This window comes from Silurus meridionalis, chromosome 27 (genome assembly GCF_014805685.1).
Source record: "Silurus meridionalis isolate SWU-2019-XX chromosome 27, ASM1480568v1, whole genome shotgun sequence".
NCBI lineage: Eukaryota > Metazoa > Chordata > Actinopteri > Siluriformes > Siluridae > Silurus > Silurus meridionalis.
In genome coordinates, this window is record NC_060910.1 from 17,996,920 (window position 1) to 18,023,866 (window position 26,947).

Here is a 26,947-nt window from a genome sequence, read left to right on the forward strand (position 1 = left end):
CATCATATATGAAGTAATTCTGTCTGTTTAGAAGCATATAAACAGATGAAAACCCTAGACTTTTTAAAGAAAATAATATATGTATTATTATAAAGAATATTTTTGACTCCTGAATCACTGAACTGGGTTTGTTTAATAGTTTTAATGCAATAAAAATGACTGTGTTGTGTTCGGTATTTGGGAAACGCCTTCATCAAATCCTTTGTTTTGGTCTGAACCCCACATATAAATGTATAGAGTACAGTTAGTTGGATTAATGAACAACTAAGTTACAAGTAGTTAAATTCCCCCCCAGCCCCCCTGGCCCACCCCACACACACACACACTCTATCTCTCTCAGTGTTTGTGGTGACATATCAACTTTCTTTGTCTCTTGTCTTAAACGCGATGGTTCCACGTGGTGCTCTGCTTGTGTTCCTCTCTGTTATCAGTAAGTGTTAATAATCTCATTTCTTTTAAAAACTCTATATTTAATATCTACATTTTATATCTTATAAAATTTAGAATTCTGTCCTTCGTAACACATACAGATGTTTTTTTGTAATTATGAAATATGATTGATGTGTAATGATTCTTCAGAATTGTTTAAATGTTTTTCTGTTATTCTTTCTGTTATTTCTTATTACACGACCTTGTAGGAAAAATAAAACACAGAATGATCTTCACTTAGAAATGGAGAAATGGATTTAAAAACTTAGTTTCTTTTTCAGTTTTTTCTTTTTAATTGCATGTGTAATAAAATGCAAATGCAGGCAGCAGCAACTAAATCCATTTCAGATTATGACAAAAAATGTGTGTGTGTGTGTGTGTGTGTGTGTGTGTGTGTGTGTGTGTGTGTGTGTGTGTGTTGCAGGTTTACTCTCAGAGACTCTGTGTTCTTCAATTTTAGAGGCAGAAGTTGGAGATGATGTCACTATTTGGTGCAAACATGAGCTGAAACATACAGATCAAATATTCTGGTTTAAACACACAAATGATTCGGTTCCACTTCTCCTCGGGTGTAAACAGATTAGAACGTCAGCTCCTTCACAAAACTGTTACTTTTTTACTGAAAGTAATCGCATGGTGATGTCTGTTCAGGGCGAGAACACGTCTCTCACCATCACTGCAGTGAACGTCTCTGATACAGGACTTTATTACTGCAGCTCTATTAGATTAGATCAAATCATCTTTGGGAACTCGACCTCTCTACGTGTGGAAGGTACGCTTATATAAAGTGAGTAATGTTGAAGATTGAGATCATTAAGGTTATTAATAATGTAACATTTCTTCAGGTGGAAATAAAACATTTCCTAAGATCCCACACATAGAGAAAGGTTTGTGTTTTTATTCTCTCAGACACGACGCACCACAGACACAAACCTTAATTTTATAATCAGAATAAGATGCGGCTCTAATAATAATAATTATTTATTTATTTATTTCAGGCTCCTATGGTGTGTTCTTCATGCTGTCTGTGATGTCTGTGATTGTTTTCCTGCTCTGTGGTCTGATCTTCTTTATTCAGAATCATAGAAAAATTCACACAGGTAAAGTATTGTGCCAACAACAACTACAACAACAATAAAAATAAATAATAATAATAATAATAATAATAACATTTTGTTGTTGCAGGTGCTAAAGAAAAAGACACTGAGGTAAATCTGACACTAAAAAACTTAAAACCAATGAACAAAATGACAAAAGTCAGAGGTTAATATTTATTTCTTAAACTGTTTTTTCTTCAGAGAAATTATTTAATTATTTTACTAATATTTCTCCAGGGTGCCAATAGTTTTAACACACATTTAAATTGCTTAAGTGACTCAAACAAACTAATACACTGAAGACGTCTGTATCAATATCCATTTGACAACATTGTGTTATATTTCCACCAGTATAACACAATTAAAATGACTTCTGCTTTACAGAACTGGAAGAAGAAAACCAGAAGGATGCAGGAGGAACTGCATTATTCATATGTGGGATTTTCTTCTGTCGCTCAGTAGAACCTCAGTGTCACACGTCCCTGTTACAGGAATCATATTGTACAGTTACAGAAGACACACAAGCTTTTTTTTGCCTTTTTTATGTATTGGTTGTTTGTTTGCTCCATGTTTCTTGATTTAATTTGCATTAAAAAAAAAAAACATTTATAATGTAATAGTTAAATAATTAAAAATAGTTCAATCAGTCAGTAAACATCAGAATTTCATAAAAACCTGTAATTTTAAACCTCACACTGATAATTTTTTACATTTTTTTACTTTTTTTTTTTATAAATGAAGTGTGTTGGCTAACTGTTAGCAGCTTTATTAAAACATGTGACATATGATCAATTTTGATGATTAGTTATGAGTGGTGATAAAATGTTTGGTGATATAATAAATAAATAAATAAATAAACTCTTTATTTGTGTGTGTGGGGGATTCTCCTTACCTTTAGTGGGATTTCTGGGCGTGGTGACTTCCACACAGTCTGTCTATTCATGGTGATATAGTGGTACATAGTGACAGCCTCATATCATTCTCTGGTTCTAGCCCTGCCCTGTACTTGTTCTTTAGATATGCCAGTGTGAAAAAACGCTCTCACAAAGGTATGTAGTTGGAAAACACCGCAATGATTTTACTGTAAGCTCTGAAAATTCTGTCTGGCAACTTATCCAGAACTTCAGAAGGGGTTGTGCATCATACATATGCCTCCTGACAGAGTCTGTGGACATCTCTATGAGCTGATCCTCTTCTACAGTAGTTAAGCTTGACCCTGCTGCTGTATCATCACTGAATGGGAGCAGGATTCATTTGCTGTCACAGGGCCACTCATCAGAATCATTGAAGTACTTTTGGAATTGAACCACAAGCTTCCTCAAATGCTCACACACAAGGTCTTTAATGTCAGTGCTGTCAGAATACCTCAACTGAAGGGAACATAGCCATGTTACCACTCTCCACTCGTTCTATCCATCTTGACATTTTTTTAACAAATGCCTCTAGTTTTTCGTAGAGCTGCAGGACGTTTGAATCTCTCCCATGAATGTGTACGTATATGACCAAAACACAACGTTAGCAAAGAGCAGGCCTGATAGGTGCAAAGCTAGCCTATCCTGTGTCAGTTTGAATATTTTAGATATTTTCATTAAATTCAGTTTTCCCACTAATGTGCAAATATTCTGGAAATGTTTGGAAAAATAAATTATGGAAAAAATTGATTTTAATAGTGAAATTATGTAGGCTGTCACGGACCACGTGCAATACCGCCACGGACCACCAGGCGGACCACAGGTTGAAAACCCCTGCACTATATCTTTAATCGCATTGAATTGGATCCACCCAAAAAAAAAAAAAAAAAAAAAAAAAAAAAGAATCGATTCACTGATTACACACTTAAAAATAAAAAATCAATTCAAAACCTTGGATTATTTGAGTCAAATCAAAACCTTGCAGGCGATTTATCCGATTCAGAACACAATTTTAAAGAGTCAAATTAAAATATTAGAGTCGACGCACTTGCTCAGGACGCTAATAGACACAGAGTTAACTTAAACTCGCGGAGCCGATTCACTGACTCGGGACACTATTTGAAACAGAATCAAACCAAAACCTTGGAGTCGATTCACTGACTCGGGACATTGTTTTATACCGTGTCAAGCCAAAACCTTGGAGTCGACTCACTGATTTAGGACGCTGTTTAAAAGAGTCGAAACCTTAAAGTCGACTCACTGATTTCAATCCAAACAATGGATTCAGGTTTATAAATGCACAAACGAATGTTGTAATTATTACTTAATGGTTACAATTTACAAATCTACAAAGAAAAGTACATATAAATTTATTTAATTAATTTAAACTGGTTCTTCTGACTTATATGTATTTCTTTTCCCAGCTTGCATCACTGCACACTGTACGCAAAAGGGCGCTTTTGGGCTCACTACCTGCTTTTCTTTACTGAAATCATAAATTGGTGCAACAGTCAAATAAATCCGTGTTTTATCTACAGTTTTGTGGGGTTCCATTGCTTTTTTCATTAAACAGATTCTACTTCATCCCATTACTCCAGCGCTGCTCTGAGCTCCCTACTGCCCCCTACTGGGAACAATCCTCAATAATAATAATAATAATAATAATAATAATAATAATAATAATAATAATAATAATAATGTACAGCTCATTTTTTAAATGTATTTATTTTATTTCAGAATTCCATTAATAAATGCCGCCTTTTTTATATTAAATCATCAAAGTCACATAACTTTTCATATAAAAGATGTTCATGTGCTGGTCAGTACAACATTATATAAAGATAAAAAATATATTGAAATATTTACAAGGTGAAAATGAACAACATGCTGCGCTTACAGGAGTCTAGAGATATTTAATATTTCAGCACACATTTATTACAGCATGGGTGTTTTATAAAAAAAAAAAAAAAGATATGAAATGTTCCAGATTGATCATATTTTGCATCATGAACCGCTAATAACTATAGTTTAATGTGTTTTTTAAAACCTGGTTATTGTCACAATAAATAAATCCCTGTAACCAGTACAACCTGAAAATATTGTCTTTCCTCAAAAGCATTTCATATTTTCATTCATATTATATTTATGTTTTATTGATATTATATCTATGTTTGGCTTTTGACTGCATATTTATAATTTATGACCAAATAACATCCAGACAGTCTCCAGACAGATCCCTGAGGAAGAACGCTGCAAAATGGATCACGTGATTATACAAAAAAAACCTATGGTTTTCTATAATCTGAATGATCTGGACTCCTGATTCTGATCTCGTTCTGCTTCCAGATGTTCTGTTCTGATCCGATCGAGTTCTGTGTTTTTTATTGATCAAGGTCCTGATGAAGTCCTGTTTCAGTCCCGTCGTGTGTGAAGGTACTGTTATAGTGTCAGGACCAGATGTTTGCTCCAGTGTTTGTGGAGATGGAAGTGGACGCAGATGTTCTACAGTAAGTAGAAATAACATTTTCTGTGGTTCAGCTCCAGATTCAGTTGAAACTGTTCCTCTGCTTCAGGGGTTCCGTCATCTCCACCACGTGTTCTCTGGATCGGGGAACTCGATTCAGCTCCACTATTCGAGGAACCACCGTGGACCAGCGATCTGTAACATCGACACACACGCGTGATGTTCCGCTCAATGAACCAGGAAGGTGGAGATTGTGGTTTCAATCTATTTCTTGATCTGGATGTAAAGGTGCAACCACATGCACTCAACTGAATCCATTTAAAAAAAACGTGTGTGTGTGTGTGTGTGTGTGTGTGTGAACCCCACCTCGTCGCAGTCGTTTGGTGTTGTTGTGACCCTGTTCGTGTTGCTCTTTTTGTCCTGGATCCTCGTTAATGATTCCCAGATTGTGGTTCCAGTCCGACCATTTCACCTCGTCCACCCTGGAGGAATAAACACAATCCTCTGATTTTTCTCTCTTCATGAGGACCTTCATCCACATGATCATGACTGTACGAAATTCATGCTCTGCTTTAAACCGGTTTTTATACATTGTATTAATGACCTCCATCACACCACATTCCTGACCGTACGTGTTCCTACGTGTACTGGACTTCAGCTTCTGGTAGCTGCTTCTACAGAAGATGTGGTCCATTCAGACTCAGACTTCATAAGGAGGGAGATGAAATGATCTCTGATTGTGTGTCAGGTTTGTGATCAAACGAAAGCCCGGTACCGAAGCGGTTCAGTACGAATACGTGCACGTTTACACTCCTAGTGATCAGTAGTAACGATAATCATTCAGTCGTACCGGAAGCACCAGCGTTTATCAGGAGTCCCGTCCCAGTTCTTTCCCACCGTCACCATTTCCCCCACACGGAACTTTTTGCGCAGACACGTGGGTAAAGATCGCTCGATGTCCAGGATCGTTGTAGCCCACTGAAGACCACACAGAGAAACCATGATCATTCATCTATAAAATAACTACAAGAATCAAATGTTTGCTAATTGTGTATACATTTTTTTTTAAATGCTTCCAGATTGTCCAGGAGTCGGAGTCGGAGTTTACCTGCAGCTTCCACATCTGCTTGCTCTGCTTGGACACCTTGGTGACGGTCTGACCCATGAGGGCGATCAGCATGTTGAGCAGGAGCACAAAGGAGACCACGATGTAGGTGACTGCGAGGATGAGGCACACCTCAGGGTACTGCATTCCCTGGACCATATCTTCCAGGTTCCCCAGGCCGATGGTGAGCTTGAAGAGCTCCAGCAGGACGGTGCTGAACGCCGCCGGGTCTCTGCAGAACGACTTATTGGTGGCGTCCCACGGCAGTTTGGTGCTGTTCGGGGGACACGGATTGAGCAGAGACACCAGACCTGATGGAGGAGAGAAAAAGGAACACGCATTAATGTGTGGAAACAGCCGTAATTTATTACTTATGCACATGCGTGATTATTATCCTGACCTGAAGCATAGCCGATCATGAAGAGCACGTAGACCAGCAGGAAGCGGAACAGATCTTTAAACAGAATCTACAATAAACACACCGTGAGTGACCACGTCATCGACATTATTTCCTTTATAAGTTTAACCTTCATGAATGTTGTGTGATTTTCACACTAAAGTATATTTTTCTATTCAGAGCTGCAGCTTCTAACACGTTTATTATTGAGCACCTTTAGCTCCCCCTAGAGGCCAATCTGAGTGAGTTCGGCCCACAGTTTGAGATGATGATGATGACTTTTTCTAGAAAGCGGTTTATCTAAACTTCATGTGAGTCCTGGGACAGTTATTGGACAGATATTTTGTTGTGTATGACCTCACATCCCTCGCCTCGCCTTTCCCAAGTCCCCTTTGTCTCTGGAAGCTCTTCTGATATTTATCGATTTTAAAGATTGATTTTGCTGTTAAAGTATGTGCACATGATTAAAAGGACTGTGTGTGTGTGTGTGTGTGTGTGTGTGTGTGTGTGTGTGTTCGTACCTTCTGGATCATGATGCTGTAGGTGCCAGTAAGTTTGAAGCCTCTGGTAAAATACAGTGTGTTCATCCACCCTAACACCAGCGCACACACCATCACCGTCACGTAGGCCTGAATCCCCGCCAGGTACAGAGACACCGACACCAGCACCAGCACCGAGTACATAAAACTACACACACACACACACACACACTCATGTGTAAGTATTTGTCTCTAATATGAGGCCAAAAGTTTGTGGACACCGACCCGATTTATATGTTCTTATTCCTGTTTCCACATTTAATCCCATTTGCTGTTATCAAAACCTCCACTCTTCTGTTCCACTAGATTCTTTCGGAGATTTGTGTCAGGTAGTGATGTAGGTATGAAGATGTGGAGGCCTGGGGTGCAGTCAGTGTTCACATTCATCCCAAAAGTGTTTGATAGTGTTTATAGCTCAATATCAGGCTACTCAAGATCTTTCACACACTTCCAGATCTTCATGGCTTTGTGCACAGGAACACTGTCACGCTTTGGGTCTCCTTGTTCAAGTGAAGGAAAAATGTCATGCTATTGCAAGACACGTGTGTGTGCCTGTGTGTAAGTCAGGAAAAGTCTGTGTTTTGACTGTGTTCCGGCTGCACTGTTACTGTGTGTGTGTTAAATTCTTACTAGAGGAGTTGAAACGATCCGTCGATAAATAACGAGGTCACGGACGGCATCCTTTTCAGCAACAAATCCTTTATCTGATAGAGAACAGAAAGTTTACAGGCAATAAACAACAACAAACATTACAATATTTAAAACATTTACCTCAGAAATCTCATTTTAATAGAATATACAGAGCATCTACTGAGCGTGTCAGTGTGTGTGTGTGTGTGTGTGTGTGTGTGTGAGTGTGTGTGTGTGTGTGTGAGAGAGACTTACATTACTTATGAAGAAAAAGAGTCCAGAGCTGAGGGTGATGAGTTCTCCTGCCAGACGCAGTTTGTCCTCCGTCGTTACGTATGAATACGGAGGCTGAGGAGGGATTTAACAGTTAAACACACACACACACACACACACACACACACACACACACACACACACACACACAGGTGTATGATGAGTATGCAGTGTGTGTGAGTCGACGGTACTCACCATGCCATCAGAGGGACGATTGTAGGCGACGAGTGTGAAGATAATCATGGTGATGAGGTACGACACCACGCTGATGTAAAACGTCACGGCGGCAAATTTTTGCCATTTCTCCCTCAGCAGCTCGTTAATCGGCTCCACAGCCAACATCTCGTGCCGGTTCTGCACAACCCAGAGCACATGTACAGGAGTATGAGTGATATCATCTCCCAGAATTCCTTTCTGATTAAGTCTCAGCTCTGCTTTAGATACTAAACTCAAATAAACATCAATCTGCTGATCTTCTCATCTCTATTTCTCTGTTTCTGTCTCATCAGTTACCTCGATTCTGCTATTATAGACGAGGATCTCCAGCACGGAGACATCCTCGCCGCACATGTCCAGGTTGGAGAGATCGTACAGAGACGAGTACACGGGTCCATACGCCCAGTCCTTAAACTTCCTGCACAGGTGACGCACCTCATCGTCTTTAATTTCTCTCCGGATGATGTGCTGGAAAACCTGCGACAGAGAAACCACACTTTTACTCATCATACATCATCTACTGCACTACTGTAAACATCTCAATACTGTTAATGCACGTTATAGCGCCACCTCTCTCTCTGTCTGAGGAGCAGGTATGAATTAAAAGTTACACAGGATCTGTCACACGTGATCTAAAACTATTTGTTCCTCACCCCGATCTTGCCGAGTTTGGCGGCCATCATGAGTGGCGACATGCCGTCGTTGTTGAGGACCTGCTCCAGGTTGGATTCTGGGTAAAGTTTGGCGCTCTTGATGAGCAGCAGGTCGTACATCTTGGTGACGAAGCGAGTGTTTTCGCGCGTGTTGTCGGCCACGTGCACGAGCGCATGCAGGGCCGTGTTCCCGCGCGAGTCCTGCCGCCGCAGGTCTGCCGTCTTGTGGCTGTTCTCCGTCAGGTAATGCACCAGGCCGGGCTGGTTAGTGCAGGCAGCCAGCGAGAGAGGGAGCTCACCTGGATAAACACACACACACACACACACACAAGCTTTTTCAGTGATTTTACTTGGTCAAGAGAACTTGTGAAACGCTGTACAACAATTAAAGCAGTGTTCAGTCGATTGACTCCCATCAGCTGCACTAGCACACTTTCACCAGCAGGAGGCAGCAAACACTAAACTCAGTGAAGCTCTGAGCGGGAGCACAGTGAAAGCTTTCACTCCCTGCAGCAGGTTTTATTCAGGACATGAAGTCACTTTGTTCCTGAAAGACTGAACTGTGCTTCTGCCATCAGGGTGGAGTTTTTAAATAACCTGATGTCTACGTGCCAATAACTGACCTAATAACATACTGAATAAAACGTCTGAACAGTCTGTAATGCGGATCCTCCCCGGATACTGCACATTCTACTGCTCTAACACACCCCACACTGCAGTAACACACTCATGGAGGACTGGACTGTCTCATTTTCCCAACATCAAACCCTACAGGGAAGTTCTGCTCTCCATCTCCAGGACAGATCAGTCAGGTGACACTAACAACACTTCCACTTCCTCCTTATCATCAGCTTCATGTTTTTTTTCCTCGTTTTAATTTCCTTATGAAACAGTGTTGATGCTCCTCACACACACACACACACACACACACACACACACACACACACAGACGGTGAAAGCTTACAGGAAGTGTCCCTCACCAAAGTAAAAGTATCCTCCCTCGTCTCGGGGCTGGAAGAAGCGTCCTCGAGCCTGAGCGTGAACGTCGGCTTCCTTCTCCACAAGCATCTCGGCGTAGTGTTTACAGCGCCGCTCGATGGCGATGTGCAGCGCGGTCTGACCTGCAGCACACAAACACACACACACACACACAGTCAACTACAATCAACAGACAACAACATGACCAGATGATCCATAAGTGTGAATATCTATACGGGTTCAGGAGTCAGTCCAGGACCATGTGCTCACTTTCTTGTTGTTGTACTTGCACTCGAAAACATTTTCCAGAACTAACTTCCAGTGCCATGTGATGCTTGCGTGTGTTGTCATGGTAACAAACTAAAGAATGAGTGGAAATGGCAGCGATCTGGACTCTAAACTCTCCTCCGTATCCTCCACATAACTGCTGCCTTAGAAAAGAGATGCATTCTGGGTACATTCTGTTTCCTGGCAGCTACAACCACTTCACAGACATCACCTGACTTTTCCCTCTGTCTGGAAGCAGATCAGACTAGGGTTAAACTTTCACCTCCCAATGTCAGAAAAACAAGCCGTTGCTATAGAAACGCTGATCTATCTGAACGAGCGGAGAATGAACCCACAGCTTTTGACCTTCTGACCAATCATGATCCAGAATAGATCTGCTCTCGACTCCTCACTGAACACTTGCACTCTCAGTGAATGGACCGGAGCCTAATGACAGGAAGTGACATCATCAGTAGCTGGGTGTGCCCAATGGAAACTCTGGGGTTTGGGCCTACAGTACACAGGCATGTGTATGTGTTTGCTATTTATATTAGTGCAGGGTGGAGACTAAAGACACACTGCAGCTCTTTAACAAATCCAGAAACCTGCCCCACACACCCACGCCAACACACACACACACACACACACATCTGAGAAGTAAGATGCCAGCGTGGCATTTCTGGGTGAACGCCTTTAGATTCCCACAGACTGGCCAGGCTTCACCCTGAACACTATCACACTCCTGCTTCTGGATTGTGATTGGTCAGGAGGGATCACATGACTATATTTAATTGCTCGATGTGGAATCGTAGACACACAGTACACACTGCTTTACTGAACATTTCATGGAAGGAGTCTCCAATGTCAGTAACAGTTTATTTATCAATCATTGGGGAGGAAGTTAAGGCTCTGGGGTACTGATCAGAAGGTAGTAGTATTGCCAAGCTGCCACTGTTGGGCCCTTGAGCAAGGCCCTTAACTCTCTGTGCCCCTTTACCCTTTTTATCATCACACCACCCTGTCATTTATTTACTGTACCAGATCCACACAGACAGGCTTATTCTTTTAAATAAGTGGGTGTGGCCTCAACACGCCCTGTACATACACATACACACTCTGGAGGAATTTATTACATTATTATTAATCGGATGTCTTTAGATTAAAGTGTGTGCTGGTCTTCGTGGGTCTCCCCTTACCGCGGTAATACAGGTCCCTGAAGGGCGTGTTGACAAACTCGTACAGGTTCCCTGTCTGCTCAGCCACGTCCAGTAACAAGGGGATGGTGTCGTTCCTTCCACCGTATAAATTCAGCAGAGCTTTCAGCAGACACGTTTTCCCAGTGGATAGCTCTACACACACACACACACACACACACACACACACACAGTAATGTGTACACAGCTATAATCAAATTTTTATAAACCCTCCTGCTTTTTTTTTTATATCAGGACATTTAGACATTTAGTCCAATCGACATGATTCGGAAATCAGGCTTGTAATGAGTTCAATGCGACAGGAGGGATTTTTGGTGTCCAGCACCACTAGTGATCGTGCAGTAAGTGTACGTGTAGCGCCCTCCTAGTGGTGGTTTTAAAACAAGGGGCAGAAAAATCTCTCTACAGTCCGTGTGTTAGACGTCCTCTGATCTGATCTGAGATTTTTCAGGCTGAACATTACTGGGTGTTCATGTGGTTGTAAAGTCTGACATGGGCAAGGTGTAATTTTGTCTTTCACTCCACATGAAACTTGTGTCAGGATGATAATGCAGTTCTGAAAAATGGTGAAAAATGTGTTTGCGTGTTCTATTAATAATTTTTTTGCCGTTAACCGTGTAGAAGAGTGCAGTGAGAGGGTCCAAACGGTCAAATTGGAGCTTCTACTATTTACTTTTCCAGGAATGTATGTGTGTGTGTGTGTGTGTTTGTCTGAGAATTAAAGCAGAGAGACGGTTTGCTGTGACTTCTCACGTCACCCTGATAGATTCCCACAATCCCCTGAGGCAGGAAGCAGTGCTTTAATGGTAGACGCTCAGTGCAATCAGTTTCCTTTCCTCTGATAAAGATGACAGATTGAAGCAGGAGTGAAAAGTACACAGAAGGCGACGTCCTGCCAGATGTGAAAAAGTCGCTCATCTGCAAAAGAATTGCATCAAGCCCAAATTTCCTGATCTTTAAATCTACCCTGAATTATTTACCTTTCCTGTATCAGCTCTGAGGAAACTTAAACTCTATCTACAGTTTTCCTAAACACTTCCTGTCTTCTCCACATACTTTTATACACACTGGCAGTAAACATGTCGAGCTTCACCTCGGAACTCCTCGTCCGTCAGTCTCTTGTTGTGGCTCTGCAGGAACTCCAGCAGGCCGTCCAGAGCACTGGGGTCGGCTCGAGACACGGCGTCGAACAGCTGCGTGCGATTAAACACCTTCAGAACTCTGGGAGGGTCCGAGCCGGTATCGTCACATGACACCATGTTGTCTGTGTTCCTGTAAGTTAGTGAGAAAAGACGCTTCATGTGAATCATCTGGAGAACTTCTCTTCATTCAAATAAAATACTGAGGTGCGTCAGAGGGTCAGAGCAGGAACTATGGTTCCACTTTTCTGAATATATAGCTACATCCTCGCAGACAACGCAAACAGTCCTACCACAGTCCTACATGGACGCTAGTCAGCAGCCGAGCAGCTTTGTGGCATCAATAAACCTGTGTTTCAGGTGGAAAAGACACAGAACGCTGTATAAATATTACCTCAAGAGCTAGCAAAGAAACAACACCACCACACGGGCCACACCCCTCTAACACAGCAGCTTCTAACACAGCTTCAGCTCCAGAGAACAGGAAAGCATTCATTACTGAGGTATAACTCCAACCAGGCTACGAGAGAAAGAGTTTATAGACAAAAAAACCCGTCCGTATGATTACGTTTTCTGTGAGGAAGCTGAGCTGCGTTTCAAATCACAAAGAGCGAAAACATCACCTTCATCGCTCCATCACTTGAATCTGTGGCACTGTGTGACCACAGATTGTGGTTTTTATATAATCGTCCACAAGCCAGAACAAGTCCAGTACGATCTCATCTCTCTGCAGCTCTTGGGAAATAATCCAGAGAATTGATGAGTCGACAGAAGTCTCAGAACAATCAATATGTTTAAAATATTAACACGTTTTTGCTACAAATCTTATTCTGTTTACAGAGAGCATGAGGTACCTCATGAGCACATCTACTGAGCACATCTACACAACCTGAATCATCTCCATAGCTCAGAACCTTCACAGCCCTCCACATGTTATTTGTTGAGCAGTCTGTAATTGTGAATAATTATACCCTGATTTCTTTCTCACCCTCGGCCGAGTTTCTTCCTGCGCCATTTCTGGTTATTGGTGACGCGACACGTGCCGTAGTCAAACAGCGAGTCCATGGGGGCCTTTTTGGGCCCCGGGTTGACCGAAGACTCATAGATGGTGGACTCGATCAGGTCCATAGGGTTGCTGATGCCCTTCTTGAAAGCTCCCTGGAACTTGTTGCGGAGGTTCGGCTTGGTCTCGGGTCGGGCGGCAGGGGTACCACCGGTCTCCTCTCCCTCCAGCAGGTCTGCTACTGATGAGAGAGGGAAGGAGGAGTCCTGCGCTGAAGCATCCTGACTGGGAGACGTCTGTGACGCCTGAGACCCGCAAACAGGATCGGTCTCAGACCTGACCAGGCGGCAGCGCTTTAATAATGAGGAGGAAGCCTGCGAGGGATTAGACACCAGAGATTATGTGATGCTATAATTCTATACATGTCTCATTTATAAAACTCCACACAAACTTTACAGCTTGAGAGGAATATCAAATGTTTTGTACATATACAGTCTGAAGTGAATGTGACTTTCAAAAATGTGGAAATCTTTCCACTACAAGCTGCAAGCTTCATGTGGTTTATAAGGACATTAGCTGTAGGTTTTATTTAGCATCTCTTGGGTTGCTAGATTTTTCAAACTTAACAATGCTGAATTCATAAATATAAATGTATTACACAAAGGTGACTTTTACACAGTATTGAACATCGTGCAAGTCCTAAATATAACACGAGGTCTGTGTCCTGTAATAAATGAATAAATGATGCTGTACAGTAGGACAGGAAATTACTAGTTACTAATGAGAGAGTGGTGTTGAAGGTGGAGAAAAAGCAGAAAGTTCACAATTTGCTTGGGTCCTGAAACCAGTTTTATCTCACCTGGTTTTTCAGATCTTCCAGTCACTAATTTTCTGAATACCCAGTGTTTTTCTATACCCAGTTAGTTTCCTTGTTTCCCAGTTGTTTTCAGACATTCTGTATAAAAGATTCCTGACTGGACACAGAATGATGGACTGGGATTACAGAAGAAATTAGTTTGTAAGCTGAGAAAACTTGAATAAAAAGTCATATATAAAGAGATGATGGCGTTATACCAGTGTTAAATACTTCAACATCACGACCTCATAGAGTAGGACTATACCATTCTCAGGAGATGAGGATTCTAAAGCAATGTAAAAAGGGATCACTGTTTCTGAATCAGCCCAACACACACACACACACACACACAAATACACACTATTCCTTACCTCATTCATCCCTCAAGTCGTATTTAACTGCCAAATTCCTCTTCACGTGGGTCGACTGAAGGGAGGAGACGTCTCTCCTGGACTGAGCTGCAAAAACAGCAAACAAACATCAGTCAATTAAAAACCACTGAAGCTTTTTTTTCTTGCCTGAACATCACCACCCATGTTCACCAAGACAGGACAGAAACCATTGGTAGTTTGTCTGAGAAATAATCTAATTTCATTCAGGAGATCAGACCCAGGGGCTGTGCTTCTTATTTCATTTGACACACTGTTCCATGTCTTCACAGTGCTGCTGAATTCTCCAGTGTGGTTGGTCAGAAAGTAATAGAATTGATGGAAGGAGTCTTTGGTATCAGTGTTTTATATTTGATGCTGGTGTGGGGTTTATACGAACAAATTATAGCACAATTGCCTTCAAAAAATACAAAAACGTTACGAAATTCTATTTAGAAAAAGAAGAAGAAAATCAGGTGGGGTCTCAGGGACACTTCTGACAACATGGGACAACTTTTTTGAATATTTTTCTGCTTCTGTAATTTCCACTATTCCTTTAACCCTTTCCAGAACTTTAAATTTCTTGCGTGTTTGAACGTAATGTTTATGCTGTCGGCTTTGCGTCTGTGTTTGAAGAGATACAGGGGTGCAGAGCTACGATCAAGATCCTACGCTTATCACGGGGAACGCGAGGTCGCTGCCGACCGAAGATGGATGAGGGTGGAGCACTGATAAAGAATGAGTCTCATCCAAACAGCAGTGTTTGCTGCAATTTTTGGATTCAGGAAAGTGCAGGCAAACAGATTGCTTCTGGAGAGCCGTATAGTGTCTACCATGGAAAAATACGTGTGATGATGTGATTCATTCAGTCACCTTGATTCTACACCTTCTACCATTAAGCAGACTGCACTACCAGTGAAAATACCTTTGTATGCAAATGACAGGAATGTGGAATGTGCTTCTGCCCTTCCCCCTCAGCAGATCAGGCCACAACCTGGTTTCTGTTTACAACCGAATAGGTTCCAGTCATTCGGAGGCAACCTGCGACCTGGTGGGACACAGGAAGATAATGAAGCTCCGCAAAAGGGTTTGGAATGATAGGATGCAAACACACTATGAGAGTCACATTAACAGCATAACAGAGTGGATGATACTATGAGGTGGATCACTGGCTTCAATATGCAGCATTGTTCTTATTCAACAGCTCAGACTTCCTATTAAAATGCCACTTGCAGTAGATCTTTGAAGGCTCTGTGGTGGTTGAGCGTGTTAAGGGTGGGCAGGATTGTTGCAAAATCAACCAACTCCAACTCAACATTTTCAACTCCAACTCAACAAGTCCAATGAGTTAATGTTTTGGACTACAAAAGAAAGAAGGAAATCCACCAAGTCCATCTTCATCAATAAAGAGGAGGTCAGTGTTTATAAATACCTCAATGTCAATTTGGAGGACCAACTGTGAGGCGATCTACAAGACGTCTATGACCAGACTCTGCAACTTAAGGAAACTCAGATTGTACAATATTTAATATGCTGTAGTCAAAAAGACAAGCCCTTCTCCTGCAAAAAAGCTGAATAAGCACATCATAATGGCCTAATAGTGGTGCTTTTTCTCCAGTGAACTACAGTCCATGAGAACAAAGAAGAACTTACACTCCACCAAAGACATGAAAATGATACTGTAACATATCTGCTGGTGTCAAGAAAAAAATCCCACATGAAGTCATACATTTCCATTATGTAGAGTTTAAAACAATGCTGCTACATGACAAATGCTGGCTGATACCAGTTTTTACAGTTCGAGTTTTGACTCACCCAGAAACTCTATCATTTAAAAGTCTTCCTTTGTTGCTTTAGCTCCTTTCTCTGACGCTACAACTTCCTGAATGAGTACAGAATGAATACGGACTCATCCCAGCATTTCTATTCTCTTCCTGGTTTTCCCAAACAGTCACAAAGACCCCAGAGCCAACACACTCCTCGTGTCACTGAGCAATCTGTCCCTGCAAATCCTGCGCTTTTATATGAGCTGGGATTGGCATTACACACAATACGATTCATAAATCACCTGCTCTGAAACATGTTCTTCTACAAACCCACACGGCTCAGCGTGTTCGGGCTCGTCTTCATCCGATTCTCTCCACAGATGGAAGAAAGCCTGCAGAACAAGTACTCTGACAAACATCTGATAAACAGGAATGATTATGAAGACCTGATCAAATCATGTCACAGTCACCACGGATTCACTAAAATAGCATGCGATTGGATTAGACTTTACACCTTCTACTACGTCTCTAATGCTTCACTACGTCCTGCTGGTTTCTTTTGAGCGACCAATCAGGAGAGCTAAACCTCATACCCTCAGGACAAACGCAGTCTTGCTTGGTTTTTAACCTTGAGTTTCTTATTGTAGTACAGGAACAGTGACGTTGTAACAACCTGTAACTCTTACTGACCTTCTACCAGATCTACAAGACTCATGCTTCTTGATAGTAGAGATCACAAGTTCACAGAACAGCTCTGAAGGTTTAAATGTCTGACTGAAATCCAAACAAAATAAAAACGCACTCAGTTCCATTCAAATGCAAGCCTCACATGGCATTCCACAGGGCTCTCTACTGAGAACAGTTCATTTCTTTATATTACTTGTTTATATTCACACAATCATTCTAACACCTGATTTCAATGGCAACGACTGAAACACAGACATACGGTGGATCAACCAGAATAAAATAAGATTTTTGTAACAAAGAAAACGTGTTTTTATTGATATGGTAAAACTTCCAAATCTGTCTATTTGTGTTTTCTCACAGGACTGATGAGTTCACACTGTTTTATTTTTCTCTCTGCTGAGGGAATGGCGTTTATAGCTGCTATCATGTAAGTAATGTATTTTGATGGCATTCCACAGGCAATGTATCTATAAATGGATACAAATAACCAAAGTATGGAAAAATGTGCTCTTTTTTAGAAGAACAAACACTATAAAAGAGTCTCCATCCACATCCAACACTAAAGCTGCTCTGTAAACCCCTACATTCTGTTGCACCAGAGACGATCCCTTCTCTCCTCACAGGAAGTTGGGTCTCAAGGTCTGCAATGATTCACAAAGGGGGGCAAATAAACCCAGTGCGTAGTGTATGCATGTTTTTATTGTTTTATAGTTTTTTAAATAGTTTATTTAAATCTGTTTAATAATGAAATAAAAAACGATACCCAGCATTCTGCAGATTATTCACAGTAATGTACTATAATGCATTAAAGTAAAGCTATAAATACTCTAAGCTATAAATACTCTAAGTAAAGCTATAAATTACTCTTTTTTTTATTATTATTATTGTTGTTGTTATTGTTGCTCCTGATGTTCTCTCTAACAGGCACATGATCCCACGGTGTGTCCTGGTTTTGAAGTGAACATGACGATGAGGGCAGTATTTGGCAGGAAGTGTGTTGATAATAAGAGAATGATATTTTTCCTGTTTGGGTGATAAACAGAAACAGAACGAGAACACGCTTCCTCCGGATTTCACACCAGATCTCAGCTCTGAACTGATCTGAGACTCGTGTCCGAGTCGTGATTCAGATTTGGAAAGATCGGATTAATGCGTGTATCAGGCGTGTCTGAGCGGTGCACCAACAACAAAACCCTGCGGTTCATTCAAACTGGGAACTAAAATCAATAACCTGACGTTTTAAACATATTAAACTGCAGAACTTCCCCAAGGGGTTCATTAATAAACAGAACGGAACAAAACGCACTGAACTTTTTTCTTTTTTTTTATACCATTACAGCAGAGCAGAAACACGAAAAAGGGGTTGGAAGAAAAAACATTTACGATCATTCAGATCTCTGATCGAACACACCATGAGGAACCTGATCACATGACCAGCCCTACTGTTGCCCACTAAAACCCTCGCAGATGAACAACAGATCACAGTTTTGATGAACATCACACTTCCTCCCACACACACACACACACAGACACACTTTTTTAGGAACTGGTTAAATAGGCCGGATTACATGCCACACAGGACACCAAGCCGCCATCGTTCCCCTGTGTTTATGTTCATATACAAGTAATAATATCATGCACACGTCCTGTCACTGCTGTAGAGAAAAGTTCAGTAATCTTTGGCAAAGGTTTTCCTCACTCTTCTGGGAAGATGTTCCACTAGACTTGAGCATGAATATGGTGATTAGTGATTATTCAGCTCCAGGGTAGAAAACCTGTCTCTAGGTGATTCCAGGTGAGAAAAGAATGTACAGGTGATACCAGGTGGGAAAACAGATGAGTGTCACATAAATAAACCATTTATGATTGGTTATGAAGCATTAAAATATTTACATATGGATTTAAATATTTAGTTTCTCCCTAAAACTGGTTGTACATTACAGGGATGTGGTTGATGTGTTTACTCAGAGGAGGGATGTGTGTGTGTGTGTGTGTGTGTGAGAGTGTGTGTGTTATCATATTCATCACAGGGTTTCTGAAATGTTTGATATTTAAAATAATTACAGTTTCACTTAGAAATGGCGTCTCTGTGTTTTGTACGGAGTTGAAGGGAATAAATCAGATCTCCAGAACACAAAGAAACATCTGAAGTGGAGAACATCTAGTGTCAGAACTGAGGAGCAGGAGACAAAGTGCTGAGTAACAGAACTACAGTATATAAACTGAGTGCTTAATCTCACCTGTTAGACTCAGTATTTAGTCTTAGTATTTAGTCTCAGTGATTATATTATCTGAATGAGGACATGGATATCTGACACATTTGACCCTTTTTGCTGCTGGTTGACAATAAAAAATAAATTAAAATAAATGTAAAAAATGTTTATAAAAGAGACAAAAGTGTTCTGGTTACTGAGATTGTGTGTGTGTGTGTGTGTGTGTGTGTGTCATACTGTACATAGCGAGATGGGGGGAAATGCCCGGATGTCCCCCTCCGCTTAATTAGAATTTGGATTCGAATCGAATTCGGTTTCGTTTCAGGTGTAAACGTAATAATAAAGTGACTCCAGATGCCCCGCAACGCCGCGCGTGCAGAAAGAGAGAGAAAGTGAATAAAGTGAACTGTGACTTACCTGAAAAAACCTGATCGAGTTCACGTGCGTGTGATTGCAGCGGGGAAAAGTGTGTATTCCGTTAAATTTCCGTTAAAAACTTTAGTATTCCGTTAAATGCACGGGAATGACGAGTATCTCCTTCCGTTTGTGTGTGTGTGTGTGTGTGCGCGCGCGCTCTCCAGTAGGTGAGATGTTAATAAAGCAGGTCTGATAGAGTAGGAGGGCTTGAGGAGCTTCAGGAGCCTGAGGCGTTGGGTGTTCCTTCTGACTCTCACCGCCTCTCGGACAGAGAGACATCGCCTCAACACACACACACACACACACACACACACACACACTGCGAGCATTCGCTCATACCCACAGAAAGTTCATCATGAAGAGTAATCAGAACAAAGATCTCTCCATGTACTGAATTCACATCATCATCACACACACTATGGTACTGTGAAGTAGTTTAGAAGTGTGCAGAAATGTTTTCTAAAATAAAAACTGAATAATTATATAAAATGACAGGTTTGAATGTCCAATCAGCTCTCAAAGTCAAATCAATGACAAATGTTTGTAATTCAACAACAAATCAAATCTGAGCATCATATTAATGATTCTTCATTCATTCTCAGTAGGTTTTATCCTGGTCAGGGTTTCTGAGGGGGTTTTCTGGGTGGGTGGGTGGGTGTGGGGGGGGGGGTTGTGGGCACCAGGATCCCAGCACCAGGATGTTATGGGTGGTGGCTCAGTGGTTAAGGCTGTGGAGTGCTTTGTTATGGCTGCCCCTGACCCTGACCTCTCTCACTCTCTCTCTCTCTCTCAGAGCTGATACTGGAAGTTCTGGCCATAAAATGTCAATCAGGCCACATCCATATAACACACTGGTGAGTTTTAATTTAGTGGATGGTTGTTTAGAACCTCATCCCAGAGAAAAGCCATGGCAAAAGTCAGTGATAAGCCACACTTGTGTTTGTGGAGTTTGGTCATTTGAATATGCACTCATTCAAATGACCATGATCACCACCAGCTTCAAATCTGATCATCTGCAGGACAGTGTAATCCTGAGTCCTGTAAAAAAAAAAAAAATCCTGTATTTTGTCCTACAGCGCCCTCGTGTGTTCGGCTGAGGTGGTGCAGGTGGAGCAGCAGTCACCTGGCTGGAGGTGAGTGTGTTAAAAAAAAGATGATACAGTGAACAAGAAGAAGGAGCTACAAACTGTTTTATGGGGCATAATCAGCAAATTCATTCATACAAACATCATATAATTCTCTCTTACACACACACACCTAAGAGTTTTTAAATCCTGTTCACACGTAACACCACATGAGTGAAAACCTGAAATGAAGAAGAGTTCAATTGAGTATAGAATTCACCAAAACTCTATTGTGTTTCTATCTATCATGTCATCGTTTAAAGCACTATATAAAAAAAGCAGCATGAACATCATTTAACACAACCTCCACTACATCCCTCCTTTCTTTATCCCTGACAGGATCCAGATGACACCACGGTTTCAAGCTTTTCTTATATTTGTGTGCTTCAGACAGTAATCGAGATCTGAGCTGGAGTTATGAGAGGAGAGCTGGAGAAATATTGAACCATACACACCATTGAATTTCCACTAGGGTTTGTTTGAGTCAGTCATTTGATGTTCTACAGTAAAATGAAGTTTCAAACTGAATAAAGTTCATGGTAATGAGGATGTGGGATCATGTGACCATGAGCAGGACGTCATGAAGCTTTCTTAATTACATGACAATAATAGACATGTTGGTAACAGACACTGTGTTGGTCCTCCTTTCATTCCTGATGTAAACATCAATGAACTTCATTTTATTATTTGTTGTTATTATATTATAACTAATAACATACTTATAGAAATTGTCCCGAACACGTCAGTGCTCGGGACAGACAAATACACGACAAACGAGAGGCTCAGAGAAACCCTAAGAGATAGAGGGAGATGCGTGGTCCAATCAGAACACAGATCGGCCTGATGAGAGCCAATCAGAAGGCAGAGGTTCAGCTCAGGCTTTGTACTCGAGCTCGGCGTGCATCTTGGTGTACATCTCGTAGATGGCGTCGATGGTGGCCGTGTAATTAACGAGGAACTGGCGCACTTTATCCAGGCAGTCCTCCTCTTTAACGTCACGTCCTTTGGAAAGCGCCTTCAGGAAGTCCGACTTATACGGAGCAGCATACAGCGCCGCCTAGAGGAGCACACAGGAAGTGATCAGTGAAACCAAGTTATTTTTTTGTCTACTAATTTTTACACACACACACACCCCTTCAAATAATGTACAACAAACCACACACTCTTTCATCCTTCAAACTTTTGTTCCTGTACACTGGACTCGTCCAACTAGTTGCAGTCACTTCTAGAGAAGTGGGATGGGAAAGTCTAGCTGTAGTGTTTGTATTGATGAGGAAAAAGCCTGGAGAATTTTTCAAACCACACAGAGGAGACAGTAATGCCAACAAAGGAACATTGTGGGGGGAAAAAAACTGAATTTCCCCTCACATGCCCCTGGCTACAGCTAATCATCCAGTGTGTGTGGACTGACTGACTTGACTCTGTAGAAAGGTTTAGTAGACCAGCTGTGTACAGTGTAAAGTCAATGCAGTTAATTAGTTATTTTAATTAGTCTTTTTTTAATTAGGGCCTGCTGACTTTACTGTCCATCACAGAGAGATTTCTTACTTTGAAGAGTTTTTGGACGAACCAGCCGTGGTATTTTCTCAGCGAGATCTCGTAGGCTTTATTGACGTTCACACGGATCAGGTTGGGGTTGTTCTCGTCCTTCTCGGCATCCACTAAACTCTGCAGGAGAACCTGAATGAAGCGCAGCCCCCTGAAACCACGAACACCATGAGTCTGTGAGAGACTCATCAAATACTAATATACCAGGAATTCATACAGAACTAACAGGAACTGGATCAGGATCCTGAATCGGGAATGGGAACAGGATCAGAATGGAAATGGAGAGCAGGATCAAACATGGGAACAAGACTTGGAATGAAAACGGCAACAGGATTAGAAATAAGAATGGGAACAGGATTTGGAATGAGAATGAAGATCAGTATCAGGGCTGGGAATGGAACAGGATCAGGGGTGGGAATGGGAACAAGGGGAACAGGTTTAGGTGTAATAATGGGATTAGTGGGAACAGGTTTAGAGATAAGAATGGGAACAGAGGAACAGGATCATGGGTGGGAATGGGAACCAAAACTGGAATGGAAAAGAAGAGAGAAAAACAGGAATGGGGTTAAAGCCCTGAATATGTGCCCCACCTCCTCCCTGATATTACTGTATAAAACATCAGACCTTTTGAGCCACATGAGGGAGAGCGTAGCGCCGACTCTGGGCCACTCAGCCGTGTACATCTCCTTCTCCGCCTCCAGGATCTGCTGCAGCGTCTTATAGCGACTCGGGTTGCTGTCGTACACGGCCTTTATTTTCTTAGAAGAGAAAAAAAAAAAACAATGTCATGCTCAGACCTTCTCAATGTCACTCATGGACATTCTCTCACCCTGTGTTAGGGTTAAACAGCTGAAGTGCACTCACGGTTATGTTTCCAGCGATGTCGGCTTTAATGGGGGCAAAAACGGTGGAGCCGAGACAATCTGCAAAGAGACAAAAAGGAAGTGAGATCATGCAACCGGGAACACAGGGGTGCTTCCACCACCATGCTTCATGCTTATATTATAATAAACGCAGCATTTCTGCTAGGCTTAATCTGTAGCATGCTAACATTTGAATAAAAGCTGCTAGTGCTAAACTACTGAAACATTTTATGGGTTTTAAGGGTTATTTCACTGAACTTTTTTTATAATAAACACCACTCCGCCAGCTGAAGCTCTCCGATGCTAATCTTTGTGATTTGTTCTGAACCCGGATTGACCTTCAGCGTTTAGAGTATGAAATAAAGGGCTGAAGTGCCTCTCTGAATAATTTAGCACCTCCAGAGAGCATGACAGATTTGTGAAGGCAGCGACACTGAGGCATGAATTTTTCAGCGCTGCCACAATGCGTTGGGGCGACCGATCGGGGTATCAGGCATAAATCAGGAGCTGGGCTCAATGAGCCGAACGTACAGACAAACAAAAGCCAAAGAGACACATCGTAATCCGATTCTGTCCCACTGAACGTCCAGTTCCTGCTCGCCCACGTTCACAATCAGTGAACAAGTCTACAATGTGGAGGGGGGGGTGGGGTGAAGGGAACTTCAGTGAAGTGTGCAGGACGTAGTGTCCCTCAGTTCAGGATCAATCTGATCAGATGATCTAATTATCTGATTCACTCAGTTTACTACACTGAGCTCTTTTCATCAGTCTTCATTAAAGACGAGTTTTCTACCTTTATATTCTGGTCATTTTTTATTAGAAACAAGAGCAGCTGATTTGATTGGACACTCATTTCTTGATCAGACTGAAAGGAGCTGATTGGTTGGACACTCATTTCTTGATCAGACTGAGAGGAGCTGATTGATTAGACATTTATTAAAGGGAAATTATGTTATATTTGGTTAATTTGATCCTCAGTGTTTGAGTCTGACGTGTAATAAATGAGCAGTAAACTGGTGTTTATGAGGTAAGTAGGCTGATGAGTGAGTATTTGGGACGAGGCCGGTGCAGTAGGGGTTGGGACGTGTCCTGGAAGCTGATCAGCAGCGTTGGTCTGGTGTCATGGTGGGGGACATAAGAGAGAGTGACAGTGTGTCCTCCAGGGACAGAGAGACCTCTCAGCTGCTGACAGCCTTCAGCACACAATACTGTCTACCCTGAACCTGGGCTGTGTCCTATTACACACCAGGTCTTCACTTTTCCCCTCTGCAGCGTCTCCCGCCGTCTTCATCAGAACTGAAACTTTTTAACTGCATTTGATCAGCAAACAATAACCCCCATGTTTCTCTGTTTCTCCTGTTTGTTCTTTTACAATCATTCAACACACACACACACACACACACACACACACACACACACTGTAGTGTCTGTGCTTACTCTCATTACACACTAACAATGTTGATTTATCACCAGGGTGTCAGAGAGCTGAAATCCCAGAGGAACATGAGGAACACTGTCCTGTTCAGTATTCTGCTAATTAACACCTGTCACAAACCAGGTGTGTTAGCAGAGGTGTGTGTCCCAGGGGTGTGTGTGTGTGTGTGTGTGTCCAGAGCCTGACGTGTGTCTGACTCCATTCTAGCTGCATAAATGCTAACACAAGCACTAAAGCTAAAGCAATCACTTAATTGATATCAGATTTGAGACATGAATGTCTTCTTCTGTTTATCTGGTCATCACTACAAAACCAAATGAACTCATATCATGAACACAGAACGATGAGATATGGTCCAGCTTCAGCAGTGTTCATCTGTCAGTCACACGTCGCACATGGAGCCGTTCTGAAAGTCCTGAAATTCTCACTTCTATATCAGTTCATAATAATCTCCATGCTGAGAGTACGCTCTCTGAGCTTCAGGTTGGACCTGTGGCTCAGTAACCTGCACAATGTCCTACCATCTAATCCAGACGTCTGGTTCAGCCGGAGAATCCTTTAGAAAGAGTTTTATTCTTTATGAACAAAAGCCGAGCTGGACGGAGCCCAGAGCAACCCGACGCCACACCAATCAATTTCCTCGACTTAAAATCGAGACCATACGATCAGGTTACTCAGCTAACGGGCCTCCGGGCTGCCGAGAGATCGAGGGAAATCCGATCCAAAAAACTAAATGGGAATAATGGCCGATTTTAATAGTCGCAATCAGGGACGGAAAATCCCACAGTGCTGTAAATCAGACTTCACACTCGGATAAACACGGCAGATCAGACCTTTAGGGACTAAAAGTGAATGTGAATTGGGGATAATTCCACAGAAAACATCATCACATCATCATCAAACCAACATCATACCATCATCAATTACATTTCAGTGTGTTCAGGGATGGAATTTACATCTGAACGAGGACATTTATATTAATGTGGTGATGTCAGAGCTGCTGTTAGAACATCAACACCTTCCTTCAACAGCACTGCAGTGTAGTAATAAGAAGAAGAACGAGAAGAAGAAGATGATGATGATGAAAAGTAATGATAAGTATTCATGAAGAACATTTACTGATAAACTCAGGGTTCTGGAATACTGATACACCTCCATACACACACGTGTGCAGATCTTTCATTAAAGAAAAATACATATATTAATATTAATATCAACAGAAATCTGATGAGATTGAAAGAGATGAATCAGAAATCTTCACATTAGTGTACAGACTGTTTAAGATGAGCAGGCAGACTCTCAGTGTGATTGGATAATGACATCTTAATAACATATAGATTATTATTAAATAGATTAATAATAATAAGGATGAGGATGAGGATGATGATGATGATGATGATGATGATGGTGGTTGATTGAGATCTGATACATTATAAAATGAACAGCTGAGATTTAGAGTTAAACTGAATCAGATTGTTCAGATTGTCATTAAAAGTGAACTTTCTGCTTCTCTCTGTTTCCAGTAGAATCCCAAACCAATAGCAGTATTCACCTGTCCCCTGTCTCCTTCCTCCAGTCTCCTGCCTCCTGTCTCCTGTCCCGTCTCCTGCCTCCAGTCTCCTGCCTCCTGCCCCCTGTCTCCTGTCCCCTGCCCTCTGCACTAGGTGTCTGTTTGCACACAACTCTTCTGATGTGATTAAAGGAACTTACCGAAGAAAGGTGGAAGATGAGACACTGCCTCGAGGAAAGGTCTGGTCTCCACCTGTTTGTCTGCTGGAAGCTGCCTGAACTGGTGCTCCATGAGAAGAGCCATGACGGCGGAGGGTGGAGAAGAAACAGTATGACAGATTTACAAAGAAAATGACACTAATGCAAACCCCACACCCATACACACACACACACTCTCTCATACACACCCAGCCACACGCGCAAACACACACACACACACACACACACAGGGCTGTAGAGCTCGCGATCTTTCCGCACACACACACGGATTGTTCTCCAGGAGTTTCATGGAGCAACAACACAACAGAAGCTTTTATTCCACAGGTGTACACATATGACAGCCAATCAGAGCCAGGGGCGGGGCTATCCGCGTGGTTTTACCTGTTCTACTGTATTCACACACACACACACACACACACACTCAGGTTCATCTTCAGAGAAACCACTTTCCCAGATAAACACTGTTCCTCTGATGGTTCTTCTGCAGTCAGGAGGAGATCAAGGAGTGAACACTAAGTTTTATTAGTATAAATAATGATCTCAACATTGTTTTTGTGTTTCCGTTTTAAATCCATCCATCCATCCATCCATCTATCCATCTATCCATCTATCTATCTATCTATCTAT

General features: G+C 41.8%; 3 protein-coding genes across 7 annotated transcripts; 1 reads left to right on the forward strand and 2 right to left on the reverse strand.

Annotated features, from left to right (window-relative positions):
* Positions 1-363: 363 nt before the first annotated feature.
* LOC124380978 lies at positions 364-2,352 on the forward strand. Its single transcript, XM_046842350.1, has 6 exons — positions 364-430; positions 854-1,201; positions 1,275-1,316; positions 1,428-1,529; positions 1,615-1,637; positions 1,911-2,352. Exons 1-6 carry the CDS (start codon positions 388-390, stop codon positions 1,986-1,988), a joined length of 636 nt encoding a protein of 211 aa, XP_046698306.1. The 5' UTR covers positions 364-387; the 3' UTR covers positions 1,989-2,352.
* A 1,791-nt stretch (positions 2,353-4,143) lies between these two features.
* trpv4 (transient receptor potential cation channel, subfamily V, member 4) lies at positions 4,144-19,848 on the reverse strand. Of its 5 annotated transcripts, none has more exons than XM_046842260.1 (18): positions 19,623-19,848; positions 15,465-15,587; positions 14,543-14,629; positions 13,301-13,689; positions 12,267-12,445; positions 11,156-11,308; positions 9,695-9,835; positions 8,715-9,013; positions 8,359-8,538; positions 8,041-8,199; positions 7,828-7,920; positions 7,573-7,646; positions 6,925-7,090; positions 6,407-6,473; positions 6,010-6,317; positions 5,752-5,879; positions 5,268-5,383; positions 4,144-5,096 (listed from the first exon to the last, which is right to left on the reverse strand). In XM_046842260.1, exons 3-18 carry the CDS (start codon positions 14,549-14,551, stop codon positions 4,984-4,986), a joined length of 2,574 nt encoding a protein of 857 aa, XP_046698216.1. In that variant the 5' UTR covers positions 14,552-14,629; positions 15,465-15,587; positions 19,623-19,848; the 3' UTR covers positions 4,144-4,983. The 5 variants fall into 5 exon arrangements, with proteins under 5 accessions (XP_046698216.1, XP_046698217.1, XP_046698214.1 ...); XM_046842261.1 differs by lacking the exon at positions 19,623-19,848 and adding an exon at positions 16,608-16,743; XM_046842258.1 differs by lacking the exon at positions 19,623-19,848 and adding an exon at positions 16,355-16,586.
* Positions 19,849-20,795: 947 nt separating this feature from the next.
* gltpa (glycolipid transfer protein a) lies at positions 20,796-26,435 on the reverse strand. The gene is made up of 5 exons (XM_046842351.1): positions 26,303-26,435; positions 23,159-23,217; positions 22,919-23,052; positions 22,295-22,445; positions 20,796-21,803 (listed from the first exon to the last, which is right to left on the reverse strand). The coding sequence occupies exons 1-5, from the start codon at positions 26,403-26,405 to the stop codon at positions 21,621-21,623; spliced, it is 630 nt and encodes a 209-aa protein (XP_046698307.1). The 5' UTR covers positions 26,406-26,435; the 3' UTR covers positions 20,796-21,620.
* Between the last annotated feature and the right edge of the window lie 512 nt (positions 26,436-26,947).